This window comes from Vigna angularis, chromosome 10 (assembly GCF_016808095.1).
Source record: "Vigna angularis cultivar LongXiaoDou No.4 chromosome 10, ASM1680809v1, whole genome shotgun sequence".
Lineage (NCBI taxonomy): Eukaryota > Viridiplantae > Streptophyta > Magnoliopsida > Fabales > Fabaceae > Vigna > Vigna angularis.
The window spans coordinates 4022531-4047415 of NC_068979.1; the positions used below are offsets into that span (position 1 = coordinate 4022531).

A 24885-nucleotide genomic window follows, 5' to 3' on the forward strand; every position below is an offset into this window, starting at 1 on the left:
AAACTATGAAAATAATGGTATCTAACAAAATTTAAAATCAATTCAATGTTAGATATTAAGATTAATATATAGAGAGAAATAAATTTGTTTTAGTTGGGCTTGAATTAAGAGTTTGTTTTCTTGATTGATTTATCAATATTTACTAACAATTATAATATCATTATTATTCTACTGTCACTCATGGCTACTACACGAATGTTAGTTGTATTAGTTTTTTTTAAACTATACCACGAGTCTTTTTTAACAAGTTAACCTTTTACACCATATATTTCCTTTAATCACACTTTTAGCTTACAACATTGTGTAAGATGTTTACAAAGGTTTGAAAACAGAAATTGTTCACTCTAGGTTTTAGATGTTATGTCTTAGAAGAGAAATACAAAAGACAGATGTTACTTAGATTACACGTTAAATATACAATATTTTAAGAGTTTCTATAGAAATATAAAAAAGGAAGAAAAACCTTTTCGACATCTACAAAATAGTTATTTTATTTAATTCACTGTTTCTGAGTATTTGTTATTCATTATTATTAGAAAAGAGATTTTGTACGTTGAATATTTAACATTTCATTATATAAGTAGGGGATGTAATTTACGTTCAACTTAAATCCTGACGTAAAAATATAACATTTATGTTTAACATATAAGCATCTGACGACAAAGTGATAAAATATAAAAAAAAACACTCAAAATTTATGTCAGGCAATAACATAAGAGCGTTTTTTTTTAATTAGGTTGGTTTTTTGACTCAAATCAAAACTTGGAATACAAAAAATTCTCAATACTATAAATTTCAATTAAAAGTTCAATAAAAAAAGTTTAATATAACCTAAAAACAAGCTAAACAAAAAAACCAAGATAATTAACTATCTATGTTGCGGGAAGAAGATTGATCATAGAAAACCTAAAATATTTCATTTATATTCTCATGCAGTGTTTATAAAAGTAAAACACACCTCAATCTACGTTAGAATATGCTGTGTTTGTTCAAATGTCACTAATGCACTCAAATAATGACTTTAATCCATGATATAATAACTATGTCAATTTATCTAATACCCTAAAATAACAAACATAAAACAAATGTGTTTTGTTTAATACAAGTGATACATAAAATAATTATTATACGTATTAAAAGATGTATAATCTTAGGATATGAATTTTAGTGACCTTGCTCCGTTTCTTCCATTTTAAAGGTTTATATTGTCATTCTAATTAAAATAAAAACATATATTAGTTATTGTTTCGGATAGCAGGGTTGAAAGTTACTCCTTCGCACTTTTTTGTTTACTCCTTTCTTAATATCGTCTTCTTATTGTTTTAAGTTTTTTATGCTCATTCGAAGTCCAAGTTGTGGATATCTGTCAAAGATATTCTACGTTTAAGTTAGTTTTCAATTTCGATCTATTATCATATTTAAATCTTAAAGGCCCAATAAATACAATAATTTATCTCCTTACCTTACATCTGTATTTAAAAATTTTGGAGTTGACTTTTGGTTAGGACTGACCCAATTAAAGTCAGTATCTCATAAGTATGTTTTACCTTGCTAATTATACTAAGTTTGTGGTATTCTTAATATCTAAGGTGACCATTCGGTCACCTAAAAAGTTAGTTACCCATCGACTCACCTAAAAAGTTAGTTACCCATCGACTCATATTATCTTGAAAGTTCTAAAGAACTGATCGACCGATCATTTTGAAAATACGTTGACCGTACAATCTATAGGATAGAGTTATAATTGTCTTTTAGTTATCCAATAGTTAAAAATATGTAAAAGTTACTATTGTAATAAGTTTTTTATGCAAACAAAACATTATCACAACATAATCTCTAAATATAATTAGAATCAATTGCCACCAAGAGATATAATAAATGACAAATGATTAATTGAATAATTACCATAATTTAAAAAGTACACAATCATTTAAATCCTAATGAATGCAGTCAGATAAACATGTTTCTATTGTTGGATTTGATCATCTGTTTCCAAATTTTTTACATGGATATGACTCAGTAAATTCATATTTTCGAATTTGTCTTATTCCACACTTAATTTCGAAATCTCGGTCTCGACAGTACCAAAGATGCCCTTAGATTTTAGGTCCGTCTAAAGCAACCTTAGTAGTTTATGGTACTTATTAAGGTTATCAATTCCGATATACACTTAGTCAAAAAAACATTAAAGGAGTTTAACTAAATTTTATGAAAGGCAGATGGTAAAGTTTGGAACACAACTTTTAGGCTGAAAGAAAAAGAAAAGAATAAATATACCTTCTTTGTGTTAAGTAATAGACTATAAATCTGTTTCAATCCTTTAAAACTCTGATACTGTGTTAAAGTGAATTTTAAACATATAGCTCAACCTCAAAAAATTCTGATATTATGTTAAAAAGTAAATTTTAAGTCTAACTTATCCTACAAATTTTTAGAAAATATAATTTATATCTACTATATACTATAAATTAATGTTATTTATAGTTAATGTGAAACTTTACATTTCGGTTGCATTGGTAAAGCATTTGCTCGTGATTAATTGTATCAATTAGATTGTTTGCACGGATAATCTTCTGTATTTCATGCTCTAACAGTCGATGTCGCTATACATGATTATTACCATTTACCAATGATTTCTGGAGACTGACAAACTTCGATAATGTGATATGCAAACATTAATACACATGTGATATTGTTTGTATTTGTAATCACAAACGATTTTGAATGATATTAAATATTTCGGTTTTTTTTAAGGTTAGAAGAATTTTGTATAAATTGAAATTTGGATACTGTAAGCGCTGCGAATCTGTTTTCCTTTATATTTTATTGGAATTGACTAAAAAATGTAAACATAAAAACTCATTTACATTCAGAAATGATTTTGAGAAGTATCGTAGAAAAATAACTTCTACGAAATTATAATGAAAACCACACTTAGTTAATCACAATAAGAAAACGGGCAAAAACCGACACATTTCTTAACAGACAATAAATACACATTGGGCTGAAAGCTACTCTACAATTGCGGGAGACAACAAATTCAATTTTACAATGATGAAGCAAAACTCGTATCAGAGGATACTGTAATCATCTTCATCACTCATCCAAAGGTAACATATTAATGTCAGCCCAAACACGAAGTAGGAAGAGAGTTCCATTGCAAAGGCTCCCCAACCGATAACCCCTGCATGCTTTAATATGCTTGGAATGGCAATGCCTCCCACGGTTGAGGCTCCGGTCAAGAACTTGGTAAAATTCACCCAGCTGCTTCATCATTCACAAGACCACAAAACAAAAAGTTGAAAGATTAATCCACCATCATGAGTTTCTTTAATGATAAAATTATAATCTAACTTGAATCGTTCTGATTTAACAAGTTGCATGATACGTGTTAATGATTATAAACTTTTCCTTTTACTCAAACACAAGAGTTCACCTATTATCAGATTCTGCGAATATAGAGTCATCAGACCCTGCAAAGAATAACAAAGGCATCGGAAGAAGCACATATGTTAACACTGCAACAAAAAAAACAACGGGGATGTTTTTGTCACATAACAATCCAATCAATAAAAAGAATAAACATATAGTACGGTGGAGTCAAATTTCAAAGGTGCTTTATCTCACCACTTAGCATCGGCCACCAATTATTATACAAGGCACATGCCTGACACATAATACAAATGACAGATGTAAGTAAAAGGTGGTATTTCTACGAATAAGTTACCATCTATTTCTGGACGTATAAATAAAAAAGAAAAGGTAATACTCACCAAAATTTGTAAGACGATTCCCCCAGAGACCAAAATTGCCAATGAAAGAAGCTTCCCTGTGTTCAAACAGGTACGCATATACCCAGGTAAGTCTGACATCTCCAAATCACCTTCCTCAAGTTATATGGAGTGATAACTGAAGAAAAATTTCATTATCACCAGGCTACAACAGCATTAGATCAGAAAAAAATATTAAAGAATAAGCAACTCCAATCAATATATGATAAATGAGATGGGGTTAAACAAAAGTGACAATCTATATTCAGTGTATGTCTGGATTCACTTTCAAACATCTAAAATCCATTGAAATACTACAAGCTTTTGTGTTGACCGTGTTTTATACTAGCTGGCTTATAGAATAAAAGCATCCAAACATAAATTAATTCACATCAAAATCAATTTTAACCGTAATCAATTTGTAAACTTTAGTCAAACACACACTCAAAAGTTTGTCTTTACAACAACACAATAAATTCACATGCTGCAATCCCAATTAGTATAAGAAACACAATTTATTTTATCACAATCTATATCCCAAGAGATCACCCCCCATTTAACAATCCGATACCCTTTCAACATACTGTTATAAACCTAATCATATCTTAGAAACTCAGACCTAAAATGAAATAATCAATTGACCTACAAACTAAAGCGGATGAAATAATGCATATGTTTCCAGCTGCCATCATCGTAGGGTTTACATAACCATGTCCATAATTCAAAACAACACTATAATAATGTTGAGTGACTAATATCCAATTTAACTATTGTAGCCATTAGGCATCACATTGCTGAAGGTTTTGATAGCAAAAATGGCATTTATCAACTAAAATCTACAACATAGGAACCACATATCTAAAACTAATTATACTTCATGCTCAATCTGCCGAGTATCTTTAACACCAGCCTTATTTTTTTCCACAAAAACTAGCATAATATTCTCTTCATCACATCACATACATGTGCAGTTAAATACTTCAGACTGCACTATCCCCGTAAAAAAACTGTTTCCATGTGTGACCAACACCGTCAGTCTCCAGCCTTAATTAAGATTAAAACACACTATACATTTCTTTTATAAAACACTCTACAGTTTATTAAAATTTGATATGACATATTATTTCTAGAGGAATGTAAAAGTGAACATCATCAGCAGCATATTCCAAAGCCTTATCTTACACAACACAAGCATGCATGCTCTGACAACCTAGCGTGTCATTTTTCAAGCCATAAATACCTCAACGCCATAAATATCTTCTTAACTTGCACACTTTCCTTTACTCCCCAATCCTCACAACTCCAAAGAATTACGCGCAACACATTCACAGTCATCTAAACCGCTCTGAATCAGTGTAAAAAGCCGTACCGCAATAAAATTCAACTCCAGTAGCGAAACTCGATGACGAATCAGAAAACAATCTCTAACAACACAACGCATGCAATGCTATCCGAAATAACTAAAAAGGGAAAAGGCATATAAAACCTATATTTAAACCTATTAATTAAGCAGTAATCAAGAAAGATGCAGAAATTAAAAAGAAAAAAAAAGGCAGAGATGAAAGAATCGGGAATGGAAAAAGAAATATGGCAGAAGAGGTGAATAAGTAAGAGTGATGTAGTGAAAATTAGAGAGAACTAACCGTGAGGGTAGTAGAAGAGTGATGAAGAAAGAGGAGAAGAATGAATCTATGAGGGTTGAATTATGCTGACAGTTGGTTGGCTAATCAGTCATCCTTGGGGCTTCGCTAGGAGAAAATTTTCATTTTGAAAAACGACTTATTTCATAAAATTCATTTATAAAATTATCTTTATATTTTAAAAAAAATATTCTCGAAATTTGTTTTACATCACTTTCATATATTTCAAAAAATTCATTCTAAAAATATATTTCAGAAAGCTCATTCTCAAATATATTTAATGTATTCAAGAAAATTTTGTTTTAAAAATCTTGTTTCAGAAATCAAGTTCTGAAAATTTTGAAAAACTTGTTTGTAAAGATTTGTATAATAGATAATAGAAATAAACTTTTATGAAGATCAAAATGATCAGCTAAAAAATTCCTTTGACCCTTTCTCTTGTGCCACTTAACAAGTCGGTCACGTATCACCAACTTCTTATAATGAGGCGTAATAATGTGAAAAAATTACTTTGCACTAATTCTACGTTTTTTCATTATCTGCATTCCTATTTCGGTACCACTTTATTGATCTTCGTACTAAAGAAACTTCTGAAATTGCTAGTTAGCATAACATTTAAAATCGGAGTATGTCATTACCACTTACAAGTATAAATCCAAAACATTCCAACACCATGATACTGTTAACATTGAATTGCCATGTCATCTCTTAAGGTAATAGATATCTTAATATTTGTAAATTCCAACTCCAGTAAGCTGATAACCAGAAGATTGAAATTTAGCTTAATTACTAATCAAAGCACTCAGATGTTGCAGACAATAGATATCTTAAGACTTGTAAATTCCAACTCTAGTAAGCTGTTAACTAGAAGATTGAAATTTTGCTTAATTACTACACAAAGCACGCAGATGTTATAGACAATAGATATCTTACGACTTGTAAATTCCAACTCCCGTAAGCTGTTAACAAGAAGATTGAAATTTTGATTAATTACTACTTAAAGCACTCAGATGTTGCAGACAATAGATATCTCAAGATTTGTAAATTCCAACTCCAGTAAGCTGATAACCAGAAGATTGGAATTTAGCTTAATTACTAATCAAAGCACTCAGATGTTGCAGACAATAGATATCTTAAGACTTGTAAATTCCAACTCTAGTAAGCTGTTAACTAGAAGATTGAAATTTTGCTTAATTACTACACAAAGCACTCAGATGTTATAGACAATAGATATCTTACGACTTGTAAATTCCAACTCCCGTAAGCTGTTAACAAGAAGATTGAAATTTTGATTAATTACTACTTAAAGCACTCAGATGTTGCAGACAATAGATATCTCAAGACTTGTAAATTCCAACTCCAGTAAGCTGTTAACTAGAAGATTGAAATTTTGCTTAATTACTAGTCAAAGCACTCAGATGTTGCAGTTTTAAGACAACTACTTTACATGGAAAACAACTATCACACTTTTATATGCCACAGAAAATTCCGGATGGCGGCAGTTGCATAATATAACTTTCAACATGTCATGTGTTTATAATATCGAGTTTAAATTACATGTCAGGAAGAGCTGAAAGGGTTCACTGCATCCCTGCCTTCTGTACAATAACTTCCTTGGCGATAATTGCTGCCGTATGGATTACTATATTCAGTATTTCACCGACATGGAAAACCGCCCCTCCGCTTCATGATCGAAACCCTTTCGACAAAACCGTTCCATGTAAATGCTTTCTCGAACATTTTCACCTTAATCCCAAACAATACAAAACTTCAGTAAGGTAAAGGGGGTTATCTTATCATTTTTCAGCCCGGGATGCGCCTGCTTGTATCTTTGTAATGCCCCAAAACTCCATCAACTCAAATCATATATACCAATCCCTCGGTATAGCTATCCCAAGGCAATCCTTCGGATGTCTCTTGCAAACGTAATTCAGTACAAAAGACAGGCACAAACCCAGTTGTTGATTGCAAAGACTATAACCCATCAAGGCCACAATAAGCTCCCAAAGTTCCTCAACCGTTATAGTGGATTTTCTGATTTTGGGAATTCTGAGCCTGAGACTGTTGTTGCGAAGCCTGAATGTTAAGCGGCTGTGTGTTGTAGTGAGCAAAAGGTTGGGAGTAGAGAGAATTCATCTGTACAAAGAACCAACAGAATTTACCGGGGGAAAAACTATGGAGTTGAGTAAATCAAACGGGAAAGACAAATAGCAAAACAATCAGTCTCTCAAATTTCGTAATTACATCACTTGTAATAGAAAGGTTAGAACTCTAAAAAAACCTGGGACTGAAGAGGGTTGGCATTAGCCACACCGAAATGGCTTTGAGTTGAATCATCTTGCAACGGGTCATTGAATCCCACCTGAGTAAAAAGACCTTGAGAACCATGGCCCATGTAGTCCTATGAATCAAAAGAAAGGAAAATCAGAAAAGGTAGGACAAAGCAACACATAGAGGAGGTGGATGCTCATTACTAGAAGCTTCAACAACCTGGGACATAAAGTCGTTTCCAGAACCAAAACGAGAATAGCCAGCTTGAGAATTCTGGTTAAGAAAATTCCCAGGAAATCCACCTTGTGCTCCTTGTGTGGAAAAATCAACAGCATATCCACTTTGAGAAGCCTTAAGGTGGTCAAAGTGTCAGTAGAAAAACAACAAATGAACATGAACATCTAACTGATAGGATGCAATCAATGAGAAGGACAAAAGCCCTGCACCCAGTTTTGCTGACTGATAAAGCAAATTTAATTCTAGAAAACAAAAATATTATCAGCAGTTCACAAACCTGAGTAGAGAAATCAGTGACATTGTAAGGAACATGAGATCCCTGGCTTTTGAAGTCATCGCCCAAAAAGTCCTGATTTAAACCAAAATACACAAAAATGATCCAATTTTACATTGAAACAATATCAAGCTTTTACCAAGACACAACAATAAATACCTGGGACATTCCAGGCATAGAAAATTGGTCTCGAAATGACTGGCCAGCCCCTTGAACTGGCATCTAATATCAAACAGAAAAAAGTCATAACACAGATAAAAAATAAGACATGAGGATAGAACATATTAAGCTAGCATGATGATGAAGTACGTACATTGTTTGCAAACCCAGGTTGAGATAAAGGACCACCAACAGATGGCTGGCTGTTAGGATTCTCTAGAGTAGGGAAGTTAAAGGTAGATCCAATATTCCCAATCGGCTGTTGGGTGCCTTGTTGGTGTGGAAGATGATTGCCAATTGGAGCACCAGAATTACCTCTACCAGCCCCAAAGCCTCGACTCCCAGGAGATGGAACATGAGGAACTGCCCCAACAGGTCCATGAACGGCCCCACGTGAAGGAATGGCATATGGTTGAGATTGGGGACCACCATGGAAGGGAGGCAAGGGAACTCTTGGCACAGGATATCCAGCAGGATGCACTCCAGGCTTATGAGTTCCATTTGGTGGACCAGGAGGTATATAAGATCCTACCAGTTGCAGAAAATTGTTGTCATACAATCTAAATTAAAATATCAAAAACCTCCATGAGGCATGTATAGGAAATGATAAAATTAAAAAATCTAACTTGATTGGGACATAAAGATTACAAGACCACAAGGTTGACCTAAAAGTGTATTTGGAAAAGACAAAGACCCTACTATCCAACAAAACAATACATACCCCTTCCTCGACTACTCCGACGATCTGAACTTGTTCCAGCTCCAGATCCAACAGAACCAAAATTATCATTAGCCGCAATTCCAGGTCCACCTCCGTAAAAAAGCCTTCGCTCATTATAAATCTGAATCAAAATAAACAACAAAGATATGTAACCATCTCAATAAGCAAATACCTCACCAGAAAGCACCCCAGCTGAATGCATTAACAGACCCTTGCTAAGTGCAAAAGCAAATAAATCAACACCATACCATCCTTGAGCACCTACCTTCTTGGGTTTCTGAAACTGAACCATACTCTGCTTCAAATTATTTAAAGGCCCTTCAACTAAGCACTCGTGTTCCTGTATAGACAAAAAGGAAGAAAGTGCAACTTATTTAGAAAAGTTAAAAAACTATTAGGAGATCAACGTGAAATAACTTATGAGAAAACTCTTTTATCAGAATTCTACAATTAGCACAAATATTTCAAATTTAGTTCAAACGTCTGCTATGTCCCACAAAACTTTTAAAGAAAGTAATAAAATCACAAAACAAAATAACTACCTTGTAGTGAGTCAATAAACTATTCCACAGAGGCTGCTTGCTCAAAACTTTAGGGTTACCCAAAATAACAATACCATATCTTGCACGAGTCAAGGCAACATTAAGCCTCCTGGGATCATTCAGGAACCCAATGCCCTACAGAAAAACGTATAGAAGTCAAATCAATCATTCTAAATAAAGGCACAAAATGAAGATATTTGAATCATGAAAACTTTGAAAGGCAACAAACAAAGGATAAGTTCAACTACCTGATGTTCATTACTTCTAACACAAGAAAGAATTATGTAATCTTTTTCCCTTCCTTGAAAAGAATCAACACTAGCAACCTGAAAAGAACAAAACATATGTAGCAACTGCAACAAGAACAGAGATTGATCATAGAAATAAAGAGATCTGTCTAAAACCTCAATCTCCTTGTAAAGCTGCTGCCTGAGAGCACCATTTCTTGACATATAGTTCACAATATAAGCTCTTTGTCCTTCATAAGGTGTTATCACACCAATCTGCCAAACGTTTTAAAAGAATATTAATATAATATGAATTTTAACAGTGTTAGTGTAAACCCGTCTGCTTAATTTCCAGTGCAAAAGATACCTGACTTGGAACCACACCACTTTTTAAGAAAGTAGTTACAATCTTTTCAACATTTGCAGCCTCAGTCCTATTTAAATAAGATGTTCCACTAGCACTTATCTCTTCTTGTCCCATCTACAAAACAGGTAGATCCGTTTCAGCATGAATAAGGGAAAAATGACAAGCACAAAACAAAACAGCAAAAAATGATAAGATGTTGTGGATTATGATAGGATATTTCGGCATTAACAAAAGAAAATATAAACACACACAATACATGTCTTAACAGTACCTGAACATAGAAAAACATAGGACGGTTTGGAACTGGCCATGGAAAATCGATTCCTGATGATTGCCTTTCATTAACAGTGACTCCATTCTGCAGGGTGCCTTCATAGAAGCTGTTTGAGGGAAATTCTGAAAGACATGGATGCATTCGGTACTGAACCTGGTGTTTGAGATAATAAAACAAAAAATTCAGTTAGTATAGTAAAAAAATTAGAAAAATAAGCCAAACTAAACAAATTCAGCATGGAACGTTACAGGCTCTTATAAAACCAATGAACAATACCTAAAAGGTTCTTTACCTGCAACCTAATTGGCTTAACACCAAGTAGAACAAGTCTCTCAAAAAGTGACTGAGCTAATCCAGCACGAGCTGCTTTCTTGCACATAATAACTGGACCAAGCTGACAATGATCACCAACAAGAACAACCTAAACAAAAACAACTTGTTAAAAAATCGGCAAACAAAGGGCACACAACTGCGTGTGCATATTTAACAAAATACCTGCTTTGCTCCTAGGACCAAAGGTATGAGGCACTCAGGTTCAGTTGCTTGAGTAGACTCATCAATAAGCACCTGCAGAAAAAAAATAGAAATGATATTAATGACTAATAGTGTAAAAAGTGATTGATAATGAAATTTATACATTGCAAGGATTTGTTTGTCAACCTGACGGAACCTAAAATTTGCTAGCCGAGGATCTCCAGCACCAACACATGTACAGCAGATCACATCTGCACTCTGAGAAATCTCCCTCTCAGTTGCTCGCTTAAGAGCTTTGTACTTTTTCTCATCACTGCTGGAAAGTTCACCTGGTGTGATCAATTAAAACATAGCATTGTTAGTAACAAACAATGGGACATTGAAAGACAGAAAACACACTATTTTTAAATAATCCTCTGCGGATGTAAAACTTGCAAATAGATTGATTACAGTTCTCAATCCTAGATATTAAAAATGCAAAAACTAAAAGTATGGGCAGGAAGTGGTTCACACAAGCTAGATAAGGGAAAAAACCAAAATCCACATTTGGATAAATCAGGATGAACAAATGTTAACGATATTAGACCATAACATAGTTTTAAAAAGGCACCCATACCTTGCTCATCCTTCAGTTGTTGCAACTTATGAAGTTCACTCTTGTCAGACGTGTCAAGATGTCGAACCTACAATTACAAGAGACACCATTAACATTCACATGCATCATGCAGTGATTCAATATTTAGAATGCATTATGCAATAAGTATACTTCATGTGGCCATGATATGAAAAGAATATTAGTGGAAGGCACTACTAACCTGATAGTGGAGAGTTAAATGCTCAACAGGGGAACTGACAGCTTCCCTTGATTTTGCGCAAAGCCTCACAACCTTGAATGTAAGATTTGCATTAGACAAGACCTTCACTTTTTTCATATATAACACAACTAAAATTGACTATACCTTTAATCCAGTAGCACTTATCTTTTCAGCTAACTGGTCCACAGCTACATTACTGGGTGCACAAACCAAAACCTGAAAAATAAGTTCAGGGGATGACAATAAATGAATAGAAACACTGCAGAAAAACAAATGGTATCTAGGATGCATTTAAGAATATACCTGTCCCTGACCTTGCTTGGCCATGTGATATACAAGTGCTGCAGAAGTTACAGTCTTACCAGTTCCAGGTGGTCCTTGAATCAAACTTATAGGCCTCTGAAGAACACTCTTGACAGCAAAAACCTACAAACATTGATGATCAGTGTACAACTTTTACGATTTTACAACACAAAAATATATGGTAAGCAGACAAGACCTTTCACCAGTTTTATTCAGGTTCTTTAATACTTCAAAATTAATAAGCTATGCAATAACAATATTGTTCCCAAAAATAAAAGTAACAAATTGTTACTATGCATACATCAGAATATTACAAAAGAAATATAATGGTCAAAATACATCTTTCCAAAACATTGTTGAAATTCAATGCTGACACAGTAGTAAATTAGTTGCATTATACGTTTATTTTCCTTTTATTTAAAGCATTGTTTGCTCTCGAACAATCAAGGGCAAGCATTTATTACAATCCGTCACACAAATGTTCCCACCCAACTCCTACAGCATAACCTAAAGCAGCAACTAATCTGCCAACAGCTATGTAGAGAGCCAATATGTGCTTAGGCATGTAAAAGGGTTAGTGTACCCCACAAGTACATTATTATATATATGTGTATTTTTTACTGAGCCAGAACAAAAGGGACTGTTATCAAACATATTAGAAAGAATCAGGTAATACAGGTGCAACATATCTCAAGAAACAACATACTTGAGATGCATTCAGCTCAGGAAGGCCAGGTGCACCAAAGCGACGAGGTAAAGCATTTCGCACCATCTGAACCTCAACTTCATGACCCAGTAAGTGATGATAAATATACCTACATAATAATCAGAAATTGTAAAAAAAAATCAAATAAATAATCATAATCAATTAGTTAAAAGTTAAACAAACAAAAATCCTGGTAAAATTTACAGTTTGTTAGAAATGGTGACAGGATCGAAAAGAAGTGAGAAAGACCTTTACAACTCTATTATAAAGAAAGGTAAAATTGGGTTAAATTGCAATTAGTTGTAATTCCGTAGTTATTATGGGATTTGGCTTAATAATTAGGTCTCTGTTGTGGTGGGTTTTTTTACGAATGTCACTCAACTTTCTCATTTATACTTGACGTGTGACTTTCATCTTATACTTAAATTCCTAACAATCTTCTCGTGTGTGAGTTGGATTTTACTGTGAGTTTCTACCACAACAGGACCATATTTTTCACACCCATTTATCACAGCACATTTCCCTTGACCCTAACTACTATATATGCTTGCCTCTATATAAAGTCCGAGATAAACTATTGACTCTAATATCAAATGAAGAAGTTGACTTTAAACTTAATCAAACCCTACAAAATCAGTTTGTAAGGTAATGTTTGCATTCACTTACTTAAGATCTAAAAGAGAGAAAAAAAATGTTTCTCAAAGTTCTTATTTCATTTCTACTCTTAAGCTTACATTTATAGAACTAGAGAGAGTGCTCTCTAGTTGTAACACACTTAACACAACTCACACACAGCTCATACACACTCACACACAGCTCATACCCACTCACACATAAACCAATAATTCTAACACTCCCCCTCAAGCTGGAGCATACAAATTGTATGTGCCAAGCTTGGAACAAATAAACTCAATCCGAGGTCCCCTTAATGACTTAGTCAACATATCTGCGAGTTGGTCATTTGATCCAACAAACTCAGTACATATTTCTTTTGACAATAACTTTTCCCGAACAAAATGACAATCAATTTCTATATGTTTGGTTCTCTCGTGAAACACTGGATTTGATGCAATGTGAAGAGCAGCTTGGTTATCACAATACATCTTCATACTCTGGATGTCACAGAAGTTAAGTTCTTGAAGGAACTGCTTTACCCATATAAGTTCACATGTTAATGAAGCCATTGCCCTATATTCAGCTTCAGCTGTTGATCGAGCCACTACATTTTGTTTCTTACTTTTCCATGAGATAATGTTTCCTCCAAGGAAAACACAATATCCAGTAGTAGATCGTCTATCAATAGGAGAACCTGCCCAATCAGCATCACAATATCCTGATACCTGAAGGCTTCCTTTTTCTTCATATAACAGCCCTTGCCCAGGAGCCTTTTTTACATACCTTAGAATGCGAATGATAGCATTCCAATGGCCAACACATGGAGCTTGCATGAACTGACTAACCACTCCAACTGCAAAAGATAGATCCGGCCTTGTAATAGTAAGATAGATTAGTTTCCCAACTAGCCTCTTATATCTCTCTGGGTCGGAGAATAACTCACCTTCTTCTGTTGTCAATTTTTGATTTGGATCCATAGGGCTATCAACCGGTCTACAATCAATCATGCCTGTTTCTTGCAAAATATCCAAAGCATACTTCCTTTGGGAGATTACAACTCCATCTTTTGACTGAGCTACTTCAATGCCTAGGAAGTATTTGAGGCTCCCAAGATCCTTGGTTTGGAAATGTCTACACAAATACTCCTTCAGTTGAGATATTCCAGCAGTATCATTTCCTGTAATAACTATATCATCAACATATACTATCAAGTAAACACATTTCCCTGGAGATGAATGATAATAAAAGACTGAATGATCTGCTTCACTGCGTCGTAGCCCAAATTTTTGAACAATGGAGCTAAACTTTCCAAACCAAGCACGTGGTGATTGCTTGAGCCCATATAAAGATCGGTTCAATTTACAAACCATACCAGACTCCCCCTGAGCAACAAACCCAGGAGGTTGCTCCATATAAACCTCTTCCTCAAGATCACCATGGAGAAAGGCATTTTTGATATCCAATTGATGAAGCGGCCAATGACGAATGGCTGCCATTGCAAAGAACAATCGAATGGTAGTCATCTTTGCCACAGGAGAGAAGGTATCACAATAATCAAGACCATAAACCTGAGTGTACCCTTTTGCAACCAGTCGAGCTTTGAGTCTATCAATGTCACCATTAGGACCGACTTTAATTGCATATACCCATCGACAACCAACAGCCTTTTTGCCTGGGGGAAGTGGCACAAGCTCCCAAGTATGACTGTGGTCAAGAGCTTGCATTTCTTCAATCATGGCGTGTCGCCATCCAAGATGATCAAGTGCTTCCTTCACAGTTTTAGGAATAACCACAGGAGACACTGAGGATAAAAGTGAATAAAAGGAGGGCGACACTCTGTGATAACTAAGAAAATTATAAATGGGATGAGGATTTCGAGTGGAACGATTACCTTTTCTGAGAGCAATGGGCCAACCAAAATCATCTTCACCAGGAGGCGTGACAGGAGATGGTGACGAAGAAGAAGCTGAAGAAGGAGATCCACCATTTTCTGGAAGAGGATTATCCATCGGGGTACTGTGTCGAAGGTTATCAGTATGTGGAGAGGAAGGTTCGAGAGGACCTTGGGTATTACTTGGATTGACTGAGGTATTTGAGATATTAGACTCAATTACTGGAATAGGAAGTACCTGTTGGAGGATATGAACATCTTGAACAGATGGAGAGAAGAAAGGTGTCTGTTCAAAGAAGGTAACATTAGCAGACATGTAGTATTTCTTGGTTTCAAGAGAGTAACATCGATACCCTTTTTGAAGTCGAGAATAGCCCAAAAAGACACATTTGATCGCACAAGCAGAGAGCTTGTCAAGTCCCGGAGACATGTCATGAACAAAACAAACACAACCAAAGACTCGAGGAGAGGTGTGAAAGAGAGGGTTATTGGGAAAGAGAACGGAGAAAGGAACTTTATTATTGAGAGAGGAGGAGGGCATTCTATTAATAAGAAAACATGCAGTTAAGATGGCATCCCCCCAGTGATGAATAGGAATGTGAGCACCAAGCAAAAGAGTACGAGCCGTTTCAACCAAGTGTCTATTTTTTCTTTCGGCTATACCATTTTGCTGGGGTGTATGAGGACAAGTGGACTGATGCAAAATACCATGGGAGCTAAGAAGTGAAGAAAAAGTTGATGAGAAATACTCTTTAGCATTATCACTTCTTAAGACTTTAATTACTTGGCCAAATTGGTTTTTGATTTCATTCAAAAAGGATGTGAAAATAGGTAACAATTCAGAGCGATCTTTCATCAGATAAACCCAAGTACATCTAGAATACTCATCAATAAAGGTAACAAAATACCGAAAACCAAAAGAAGAGATGCGACTAGGTCCCCAGACATCAGAATGAATAATAGAAAAACTAGAAGTACACATTGATTGAGATCTTTTAGGGAAGACAAATCTAACATGTTTTCCTAGTTGACAGGACTCACATTCTAAAGTTTGAAGACCACTAAGTTCAGGACACATCTTTTTTAATTTTGACAAGTTAGGATGGCCAAACCGATCATGTAACACTTTAGGGGGAAGAGCGGCAACACAAGATACCCGTGGACGAAATCCAAAATGGTATAAACCTCCAGCTTCATATCCTTCTCCAATCTGTCTCCCCGAGCCACGCTCCTGTATAACAAAAGATTTTGAATCAAACGTTATTGAACAGTTTAATATTTTGGTTAACTGACTTAGGGAAATTAAATTGAATGGACAGTTAGGAACAAAAAGAACGGATTTTAGAGTTAGAGAGGGAGACAGGGAAACTTGACCGATTCCCTTTGAACAAGTTTTAGAGCCATTTGCAAGGGTAATGAAATGAGGTTTTTCTTGGAGAGAAAGATTTGAGAACAATGAGGTATTACCAGAAATGTGATCAGAAGCACCCGAGTCAATTACCCATGAATTTGGACCTGCCATGGATTGAGAAATGCAAGCTGTGGATGTGCTTGAGGACTGAGATGATTGTGCCAAGCTGTTAGACTTTAAGCGCAGATACTCTTGATACTCTTCCTCAGTAAACTTGGAGTTGGAAGTGGAAGTTTCAGCCTGAGAGATATTGGCGGTTTTTGAAGGAAAGCCATGCAAGGAGTAGCAGTTTTCTTGGGTGTGACCCATCCTGTTACTGTAAGAGCATTGACGTCCCCGACCTCCACGTCCTCCACGTCCTCCTCCTCTAGTTCCACGTCCTCTTCCTCGCGTGGCAACCATGACAGATGGTTCTATTGTTTCATGAGTTTCCTGAGACTGAGGCACAGGAACACGAAGAAGACGTGTGGTCAAGGCTTCCAAGGAAGGGACTTCATGACTTGTCAGAAGTTGATCTCTGATGTGATTCAAATCTGGATGCAAAGCACGTAGGATCATTACCATATAATACTGGTCAAGCTTCTTTTTGATATCTTCTGAAGATTCCAAGAACATTCTCAATTCTTCCACAGCTGCTTGGGCTTCCGTCATGAAGGAGACCATATCATGTTCTGTCATTTTGAGACAGGCGAGCTTGTTTGCGGTATCATAGAGACGTTGAATATCATTAGCATAAATGCTTTGGGCTTTCTTCCAAAAGGTGTGACATGTCTTGAAGGCTCTAAGAGATATCAAAAGTCGGGGTTCCACAGATTGCCACAATAGGGCACACAGTTGAAAATCAGCTTGTTTCCATTGTTCAGCTTTGTCAGAAGGTACTTGACTCCCATCCTGCTCAAGGTGGTCATAACGTCCTTGACCAAGGAACCACATTTCTACAGCAGCAGACCAAGACATATAATTCTTTCCATTTAGCTTTTCGGAAGTGATTGAGGGACTTCCAGAGAAAGAAAGAGCACTTCCAGATGCCATTTTTCAAAGAAAGAATAAGAAAAACCGTGTAGGACCCGAAAACCCTAGAGGGTTTCTTAAGGATTTCTTAAAGAGAAGCTTTTAGACCCACTAAAGTAAGATTTTGAGGGTCAGAACGGACAGAGGAGCTGAGGACGACAGCTATGGAGGTGGCGCGGAGACTTTCCGGTGAGCAGATGGCGGCGCGTGGGCAGCACGCGCTTGTTCGCAGCGCACAAAGCGGCGGCGCGTGACAGAGCGTGGAGGAGAATCAGGCGAACCCACCGGTGGGGTTGGCTTTCGCGTGAAGAGGCGAACCAGATCCAGTGGTCGCCGGACGGAACTGTGACGGCGGACGGCGGCGTACGGCGGCGGACGGCGGCGTACGGCGGACGGCGGCGGACAGATACCTGGATGGCGGATAACCAAGTTGAAGAACTTGAAACTGCAGTTGACAGCTGCAGATAGTGGCGAGACAGCCGCAGACAACGACTAACGGCACCGGACAGGTGCGACCAGCAGTGACAGTGCTGGTGGACAACACACGGAAACCAGAGCAGGATGAACCCGCTCTGATACCAACTTAAGATCTAAAAGAGAGAAAAAAAATGTTTCTCAAAGTTCTTATTTCATTTCTACTCTTAAGCTTACATTTATAGAACTAGAGAGAGTGCTCTCTAGTTGTAACACACTTAACACAACTCACACACAACTCATACACACTCACACACAGCTCATACACACTCACACACAGCTCATACCCACTCACACATAAACCAATAATTCTAACACACTTATATAGTGAAAATTGTCCTTAACTCTGATGTGGGATCTACAAAAGGAAAAGAAAAGGTACAAGGCATCAAATATAATCAAGGGCAAACTTACCCACTAACACTTGTCTCATCCACAGCAAAGGTTTTCATAGCTCCCTGCATCCTATCAAAGCTTGTACTTTTCCAGACAAAATCAACACTGAACCCATGGTTAACATCAACAGGAACACCCTGATAACAATAAGAGGAATAAACACAAACGAAAAATAAAAATCATAAAAGCAAGATACAAGTATCACAAAGTAATGCTAAATTCACCTGACTAGCACGGAGCTCCAATGCAACCTCCTCTTGTGCAGTTAGCTTAATCTGAAAAATAGAACATGAAGCATCTTACACATCACATTATCGAAATATTTAAAGAAATAGCCAACACTAACAAGAGAAAAATAGAACAAATAACAAACAAAAATCAACACTGCTTCCTTTACTTCTCGATAAGAAGCAATGTGTTTTTGGGCATTGATCAAAATATAATTGGAAATGATAGGAGCATAGTAGAGAGACAAGTATGGACAGGTTTAATTATTTGAAAATAATTTTCTTTATTATATTTATCAGCCCATTTCTTCAAGTATTTTTTTACCTTACGTACATTAACAGTTTTAATGATAGCATAAAGAAAAAATGTGAAGACTAAAACAACTAGAGTCGTTTTTCAAAAACTACGGATAGAGAGGAAAAAAATTCATTCATACCACATGACCCACTGACTGCCATGCAGGATGAGCAGCATCACCAGAATAACGGAGTCGTAACTCATCACCAGGTACAAGCCGCAACTCATTATCCTCCTACAATATATGGTTTATCATCACATAAAGGGTATAAATGCAAAAGGACACTTAGAATACAAACTATGAAAAGAACATAAGACTGGATGACATATACAACGTACATCAATAGCAATACATTGGAGACTAAGCAAAAGATATACCTTTGGAAATACAAAATAGGCAACACGCTTCTTATTAAGACCAATATCCCATCGAATGGTGACATTGTCCTTACTTTGTGATTCTTTCATCATCTACAGCAACATAGATTCAGAAAAAAAAAACATTACACAAGATGTGAGGAAAACATAAAGCAATCAGAAATTTTTCTGCTTAGAGAAGTTCCAAAAGTACACAGAAGAAAAAAAGGCAAAGGAATATATGGAATGTCTTGCAACGGAGTAAAGAACAAATATTACCTTGTCATAATCAGCTTCAAGCTTGATAAGAGGTGCAAATACATTTTGATACTAAGACAAAGAGACAAAACAAGAAATGAAATAAATAAGACCCAAGTGTATACCATAAAATTTTAAATGTGAAAGTAAAAAAATAACAAGAAATCCTGAATACACACCTGATATGCATCTTCATATTTCAAAGCCACAGACTGAGGTTCATCATCTACACCAGGCTTCTCAAGGTCCTCAAAGGAAGCATCAGGATTTGTCTTCCACAATTCCTCCACCTTATTTATTTGCTGTGCACTTATTTGGCGAGCTCTTAACTGCTCCTGTTCAGATGGGATCTGCAGCAGAAAACAAAATGTATCAAGGATGGATCGACAAAATATGTATAACATTATATTAATTAACCAAAAAGTAACATAGTAACCTTGACAAGCCACTGCAAGAAACACCTATCATCAATCAAGGGACACCATTGACTAAGGTCCCAATTCATGTCCTTCAAGGCATTAACACTCAAGCAAGGTTCACGACATAGTAAGACCACTACACTTTCCGTCTTTGCAGAAATAAATCCAAGGAGAAAAACATTGCGACATCCACAATTGTAGCATTCAAGAATTGTTTCTCCCAACGGACTATCTTTGTGTAGACAGACTTCCTTGTGTTTAGCCCGAACCTACATTAAAAAAATGTATCATAAGCAACATTTGCTCACCAAAGACCAATATAAATTATCATCATTAGACAAGCAAAAAAAAAGGATTATCTGTCAAATAAATACATTTTCCTGAAGAATTATTGCTAATAGGTAAAACATGTAAGAAAAATTACAAGTTCTTAAATCTCAGACTTAAGAATTTCAAGCTGCAACATGTAAGATAAACCAGCATAAGAGAGAAAAATTAGAAGAGCCAGGGGATACAGCATAGATAGAAGCTACAGAATTTTTATTTTATCTACATATTTTTCTAGCCTCTGAAACTGGGCCACCAACCACACTTCTCCCTTTTTTATTCTAAGCATATCTTAATCATTAAGACCATACAGAAGATAAAGGAGAACATAGATTTTTCTTGTTCATAAAAAAAAAAAAATCAAAGAAACATAAGGTCAGAAGCAAACAAGCAAATGCATAAATTAATTTCCTGTTTCCCTTAGCTGTTTTTTCTGCAAAAACAGCAATGTACACAAGTAACTACCATACAAATATATACACAACAAACTTGAAAAAAGATTCAAGATAATGAAGACTAATACTAGAATCAAAGTCACACTGATAGATAAAACATAACAACCTGACAATAATAATTAGAAGGAGCAAAACAGCCTGACAATAATAATTACAGGGAGCAAAATAGCCTGACACTCAATCATAGCTTAAAATACTAAATGAATAATAACTCAGCCAATTCAGAAAATTACCTATTAGAGAGATTACTTTATGTTGAGTTGCAGCAGATCCAGTCAGGATCTTGCCGAACCAAATGGAAAATGACTTGTTTTAGCTCCTAATTTTTTCGACCAGGTACATACTAAAGGTCATGACAGAAACTAAGTGTACATGGGAGATCTACTATCGGATATCATAGAGGACCTTTGTGAGTGAAAACCCTGAAAATGCTAAAATACCAGCTGTCCAACTACATCTGCTATGAATATGTGACCTGTGCTTTACTTATGACTAACAATTAATTTGGAATTCAACGGAAAAAAAAAAACTGAATTAAAGCCATGACAATTAATGACTAAATTGAAAAATCCTTGAAATGCCGGAGACTTGTTACGCATCAAAAATAACAACAATGCTTAAAAAACTGTGTTTAACATAATAAAAGAGGCACAAAAGTAAACAAAAATTTATTATAATTATAATAATAACCAAAACAAATAAACTGCATATATGAAACTATGAACCCTATCTTCCTAGAAACAGCCAAGTCGGTAACTTAACACAGATTGTGAGATCCGAGTAAAAGCAAAAAAATTTCAAATTGCCTTCAAATCAGTGCTAATTGTAACTATTAAGTAGATTCATTAATATAAACTGACTACATTAAATAAATTGATCACTAAGTTTTATAACCCCCTCCTAGAAAAAGTAAATAAATAATAAGTAGAGTTTAATAAAAAAATGTGACTGGTAATCTTCATTAACCTTAGTTTCTCAAATAAGTATTTCACATATGGACAGAATAGATCACATACATCAATTATTGCCAGACAACAAGTAACCCAAGCCCAACGATACATTTGGGAATGGATTGCATGCTCGTGTTGTAAACCAATAGGTTGGATTTCTCAAGCTTCAAGGGCGATTCTTGACCAACAGCCCACAAGAACAAATTCTTCTAGTTCAAGAACTTCAACCTTTCCATTAAAATGGATTGAAACATAAAACAATAACCTGAGGAAACACGCACTAGCTCCACAAACATGCTCGTTGACAACTCCTCGGTTACAATATGCTAACTAAATATCAATAATTTATTCTGGACAGTCTAATTTCGAATACTGCATGAATATCTAGGATCCTCCCCGTAATTTGAATAGAACAATAAAAAATAAAATATGTTACTACCACACGCCACATGATCACGAACCCCGCTACTCGATATGCAAACACCGAATCACGCCACAAATTAAAACGCCAAAGAGAAAATAAGTAAATTCAAGATCACACAAGATAAGAAAAAACAACAAGGAAAGGAAAATGCAGTTACGAGAAACTAACCAGGTGATTGACAATATGTGATCCAGAAGTGTTCCCCCGTGAATTACAGAACCACTTACGACACGAAGGCACATTGCACCTCACAACACAAGCGGGATTGGAAACCCCGCAATAACGGCAAGCGTGTTCAGTGAAATCTCCTTTACCATACTCATAGTTATCATCATCCCCAGTGTCCTCAAAATTCAACCCGCTCATCCCCGCGGCAAGCGCATCCACCATCTGGCTGCTGTGCCCACCGCCGTTCCCCGACCGGCCGCCCTTGGTAGCGCTTCCAGGAGCCGCGGAGACAGGCGAGGCATCTGACTGGTGATCGGAGCCAGGTCCCCCAACGGCGCCGCGCTCCGACGTGTCCGCAAGCGAATCGGACGGAGTTGGCCATGCTACCGGCGACCTAATCGGGTCGCGGAATTCAGGGTAGTCGAAATCCTCGCCCTGTGTGTTAAATTCAAGAAAGGTGTAGGCGTCGTTGCCGGTGTCGGGCTGCGAAGCGGTGTCGAATAGATTGCTCTGTTGCGAGTCCATTATTAGGGTTTTCAGAATCAAGAAGAGGAGCGTCCGATCCTTTGAGTATCGGAGCTAGGGTTTTAAGCGAACGCGTTGTGAATGTCAGGCTGTAAATGGATTCTGAATTTTTGTGATTAGGGTTAGGGTTCGGTGTGGGAATATGAAAGAAGAGAGAGAATGACAAGTACTCTCAAAGAAGGATGAAAGTGTGAGACACACATACACAAAGGGTGATTGAGCGTATTCGCGCGAGTGCGTAGAGACGTATCAATGAACATACGGATACACTGCTCCCCTAAGCTTCCACGCTCTATGCATTATACTATTTTATTTATTTTATTGGCTAGGTCTGACCTCCTTAAACATGGTCGTTACAAAATCGAGGGTTAAATATCTTTCTGTCTCTAATTTAAAATTTTAACGTTTATCAAAATTTAATTGAATAATTGGGTCTTCTAATATTTTAAAATTAATACATTTTATCAAATGGTATATACTTATTATTAGAAAAATACTAGTAAAAACATATTCATCTACGCGTTTATTATGGTATCAAAATAAAAATTATTTGTTTTAACTATTGTTAAAAAAATTATTATTAAATTTATAAAACAGATATTTTAAAAAAATAATTATAAAAACAGTTACAAAATGTAAGAGTACATCTAAAATACATATTCACAAAATTATAAAAATAAAAACTAACACAACAATTGTTATTAGTTTATTGCTTTTTTTTTGGTAATACCTACTTCTTCTCCTTTTTAAGTTATCCTTCACAGATTATATTATTAAAAAAATTTAACTACAAGATAAGTAAATCAAACATTTTTTATTGTCCTGTTTTAGTTATCAATGAGCCTAAAAATACAAGTAAAAAAAATTCAAGCAAAAATGAATTTTACTAAATATATGTTAATTTTAATCATAAAATATAGATCCTTACAACTTTCATTATATTTAAATTAGTCGGCCATTAGTTTTTTTTCATCAGCAAATATTAGTTATTTGTTTAGTTAATCATATTTATAGAATGTAACAAAAACTCTTAAAAGGTTAATTGTAATTATTTAAAAAAAAATGTATGTTAAAAGGTTTGTGTCTAGTTTATAGATTAATTCAATTACTCAATCATATTTTTAATATCAAAACTTCTTCTCGTAAATAATTTAGCGTATTTATATAAATATTATATCATTTAGGTCTTAACAAAGTATATCTCAACAAATGTTATTACAACATTTGTGTTAAACATGGTTATAGTAAACATTTTACTCAAGCATTGTTTGTAATTTGTATACTTTGTTTATTGAACACATTAGAAACATTTTTTATGTGTCATCCTTATATTGAGTAATGGTCTCCATTTTATACTGATCGAACGCAGTATTTTAAAATACTAAAAATTTAGACGTGATTATATTAGTCTTGTCGGCTTTTTATTCTCATTTGAAAACTCTTTGCATCTAACTTTTATAACCAACGAAGTTGCGCTAATTGAGAAGTTTAATCATGTTAAGGAATATTTTTATCATGATTTATGTTATAGTAGAAATTATATTAAAGTAAAATAAATAAATCACTGCATAAGAAACTATATATTTTAAAAAAATTGCAAATTTGAGTATCCTATATGACATATAATCATAAATAAAGAATTGTTTAGTCAACCATGACACCTTAAATACATAACAGGTGACCTTTTTATAATTTTTTTTCACGAGGTTAATTTATTTTGAAAATTACATTTGAAATAAATTATGAAAAGATTTAAGTCATGTTACATAATTATTTGGAAGAATATCAAAAAATGATAAACAAGTTATAATTATCCACGTAACAGGTAATGACAACTTTTATTCAAATTTAAGTCGATTTCATCCCACACATTTTAATTAAATATGTAATTAGGTTAAA

General features: G+C 35.2%; 2 protein-coding genes across 6 annotated transcripts; both read right to left on the reverse strand.

The window, feature by feature from the left end:
* Positions 1 to 2846: 2846 nt before the first annotated feature.
* LOC108335073 (vacuolar protein sorting-associated protein 55 homolog) lies at positions 2847 to 5577 on the reverse strand. 5 transcript variants are annotated; one of them, XM_017571010.2, is made up of 5 exons: positions 5414 to 5577; positions 3774 to 3936; positions 3628 to 3667; positions 3437 to 3473; positions 2847 to 3264 (listed from the first exon to the last, which is right to left on the reverse strand). In XM_017571010.2, exons 2-5 carry the CDS (start codon positions 3870 to 3872, stop codon positions 3072 to 3074), a joined length of 369 nt encoding a protein of 122 aa, XP_017426499.1. In that variant the 5' UTR covers positions 3873 to 3936; positions 5414 to 5577; the 3' UTR covers positions 2847 to 3071. The 5 variants fall into 5 exon arrangements, with proteins under 5 accessions (XP_017426499.1, XP_017426496.1, XP_017426500.1 ...); XM_017571007.2 differs by having other exon boundaries at positions 3437 to 3518; positions 3774 to 3909; positions 5414 to 5561; XM_017571011.2 differs by having other exon boundaries at positions 3437 to 3518; positions 5414 to 5554.
* Positions 5578 to 6780: 1203 nt separating this feature from the next.
* Positions 6781 to 23282, reverse strand: LOC108335700 (regulator of nonsense transcripts 1 homolog). The gene is made up of 29 exons (XM_017571807.2): positions 22462 to 23282; positions 20155 to 20406; positions 19898 to 20068; positions 19740 to 19790; positions 19482 to 19574; positions 19243 to 19338; positions 18803 to 18853; positions 18597 to 18715; positions 12781 to 12889; positions 12075 to 12197; positions 11916 to 11987; positions 11772 to 11843; positions 11573 to 11639; positions 11143 to 11285; positions 10978 to 11049; positions 10775 to 10903; positions 10480 to 10635; positions 10209 to 10322; positions 10019 to 10117; positions 9863 to 9940; positions 9615 to 9749; positions 9338 to 9412; positions 9073 to 9193; positions 8506 to 8879; positions 8352 to 8414; positions 8196 to 8267; positions 7901 to 8032; positions 7692 to 7811; positions 6781 to 7546 (listed from the first exon to the last, which is right to left on the reverse strand). The coding sequence occupies exons 1-29, from the start codon at positions 22984 to 22986 to the stop codon at positions 7424 to 7426; spliced, it is 3807 nt and encodes a 1268-aa protein (XP_017427296.1). The 5' UTR covers positions 22987 to 23282; the 3' UTR covers positions 6781 to 7423.
* Between the last annotated feature and the right edge of the window lie 1603 nt (positions 23283 to 24885).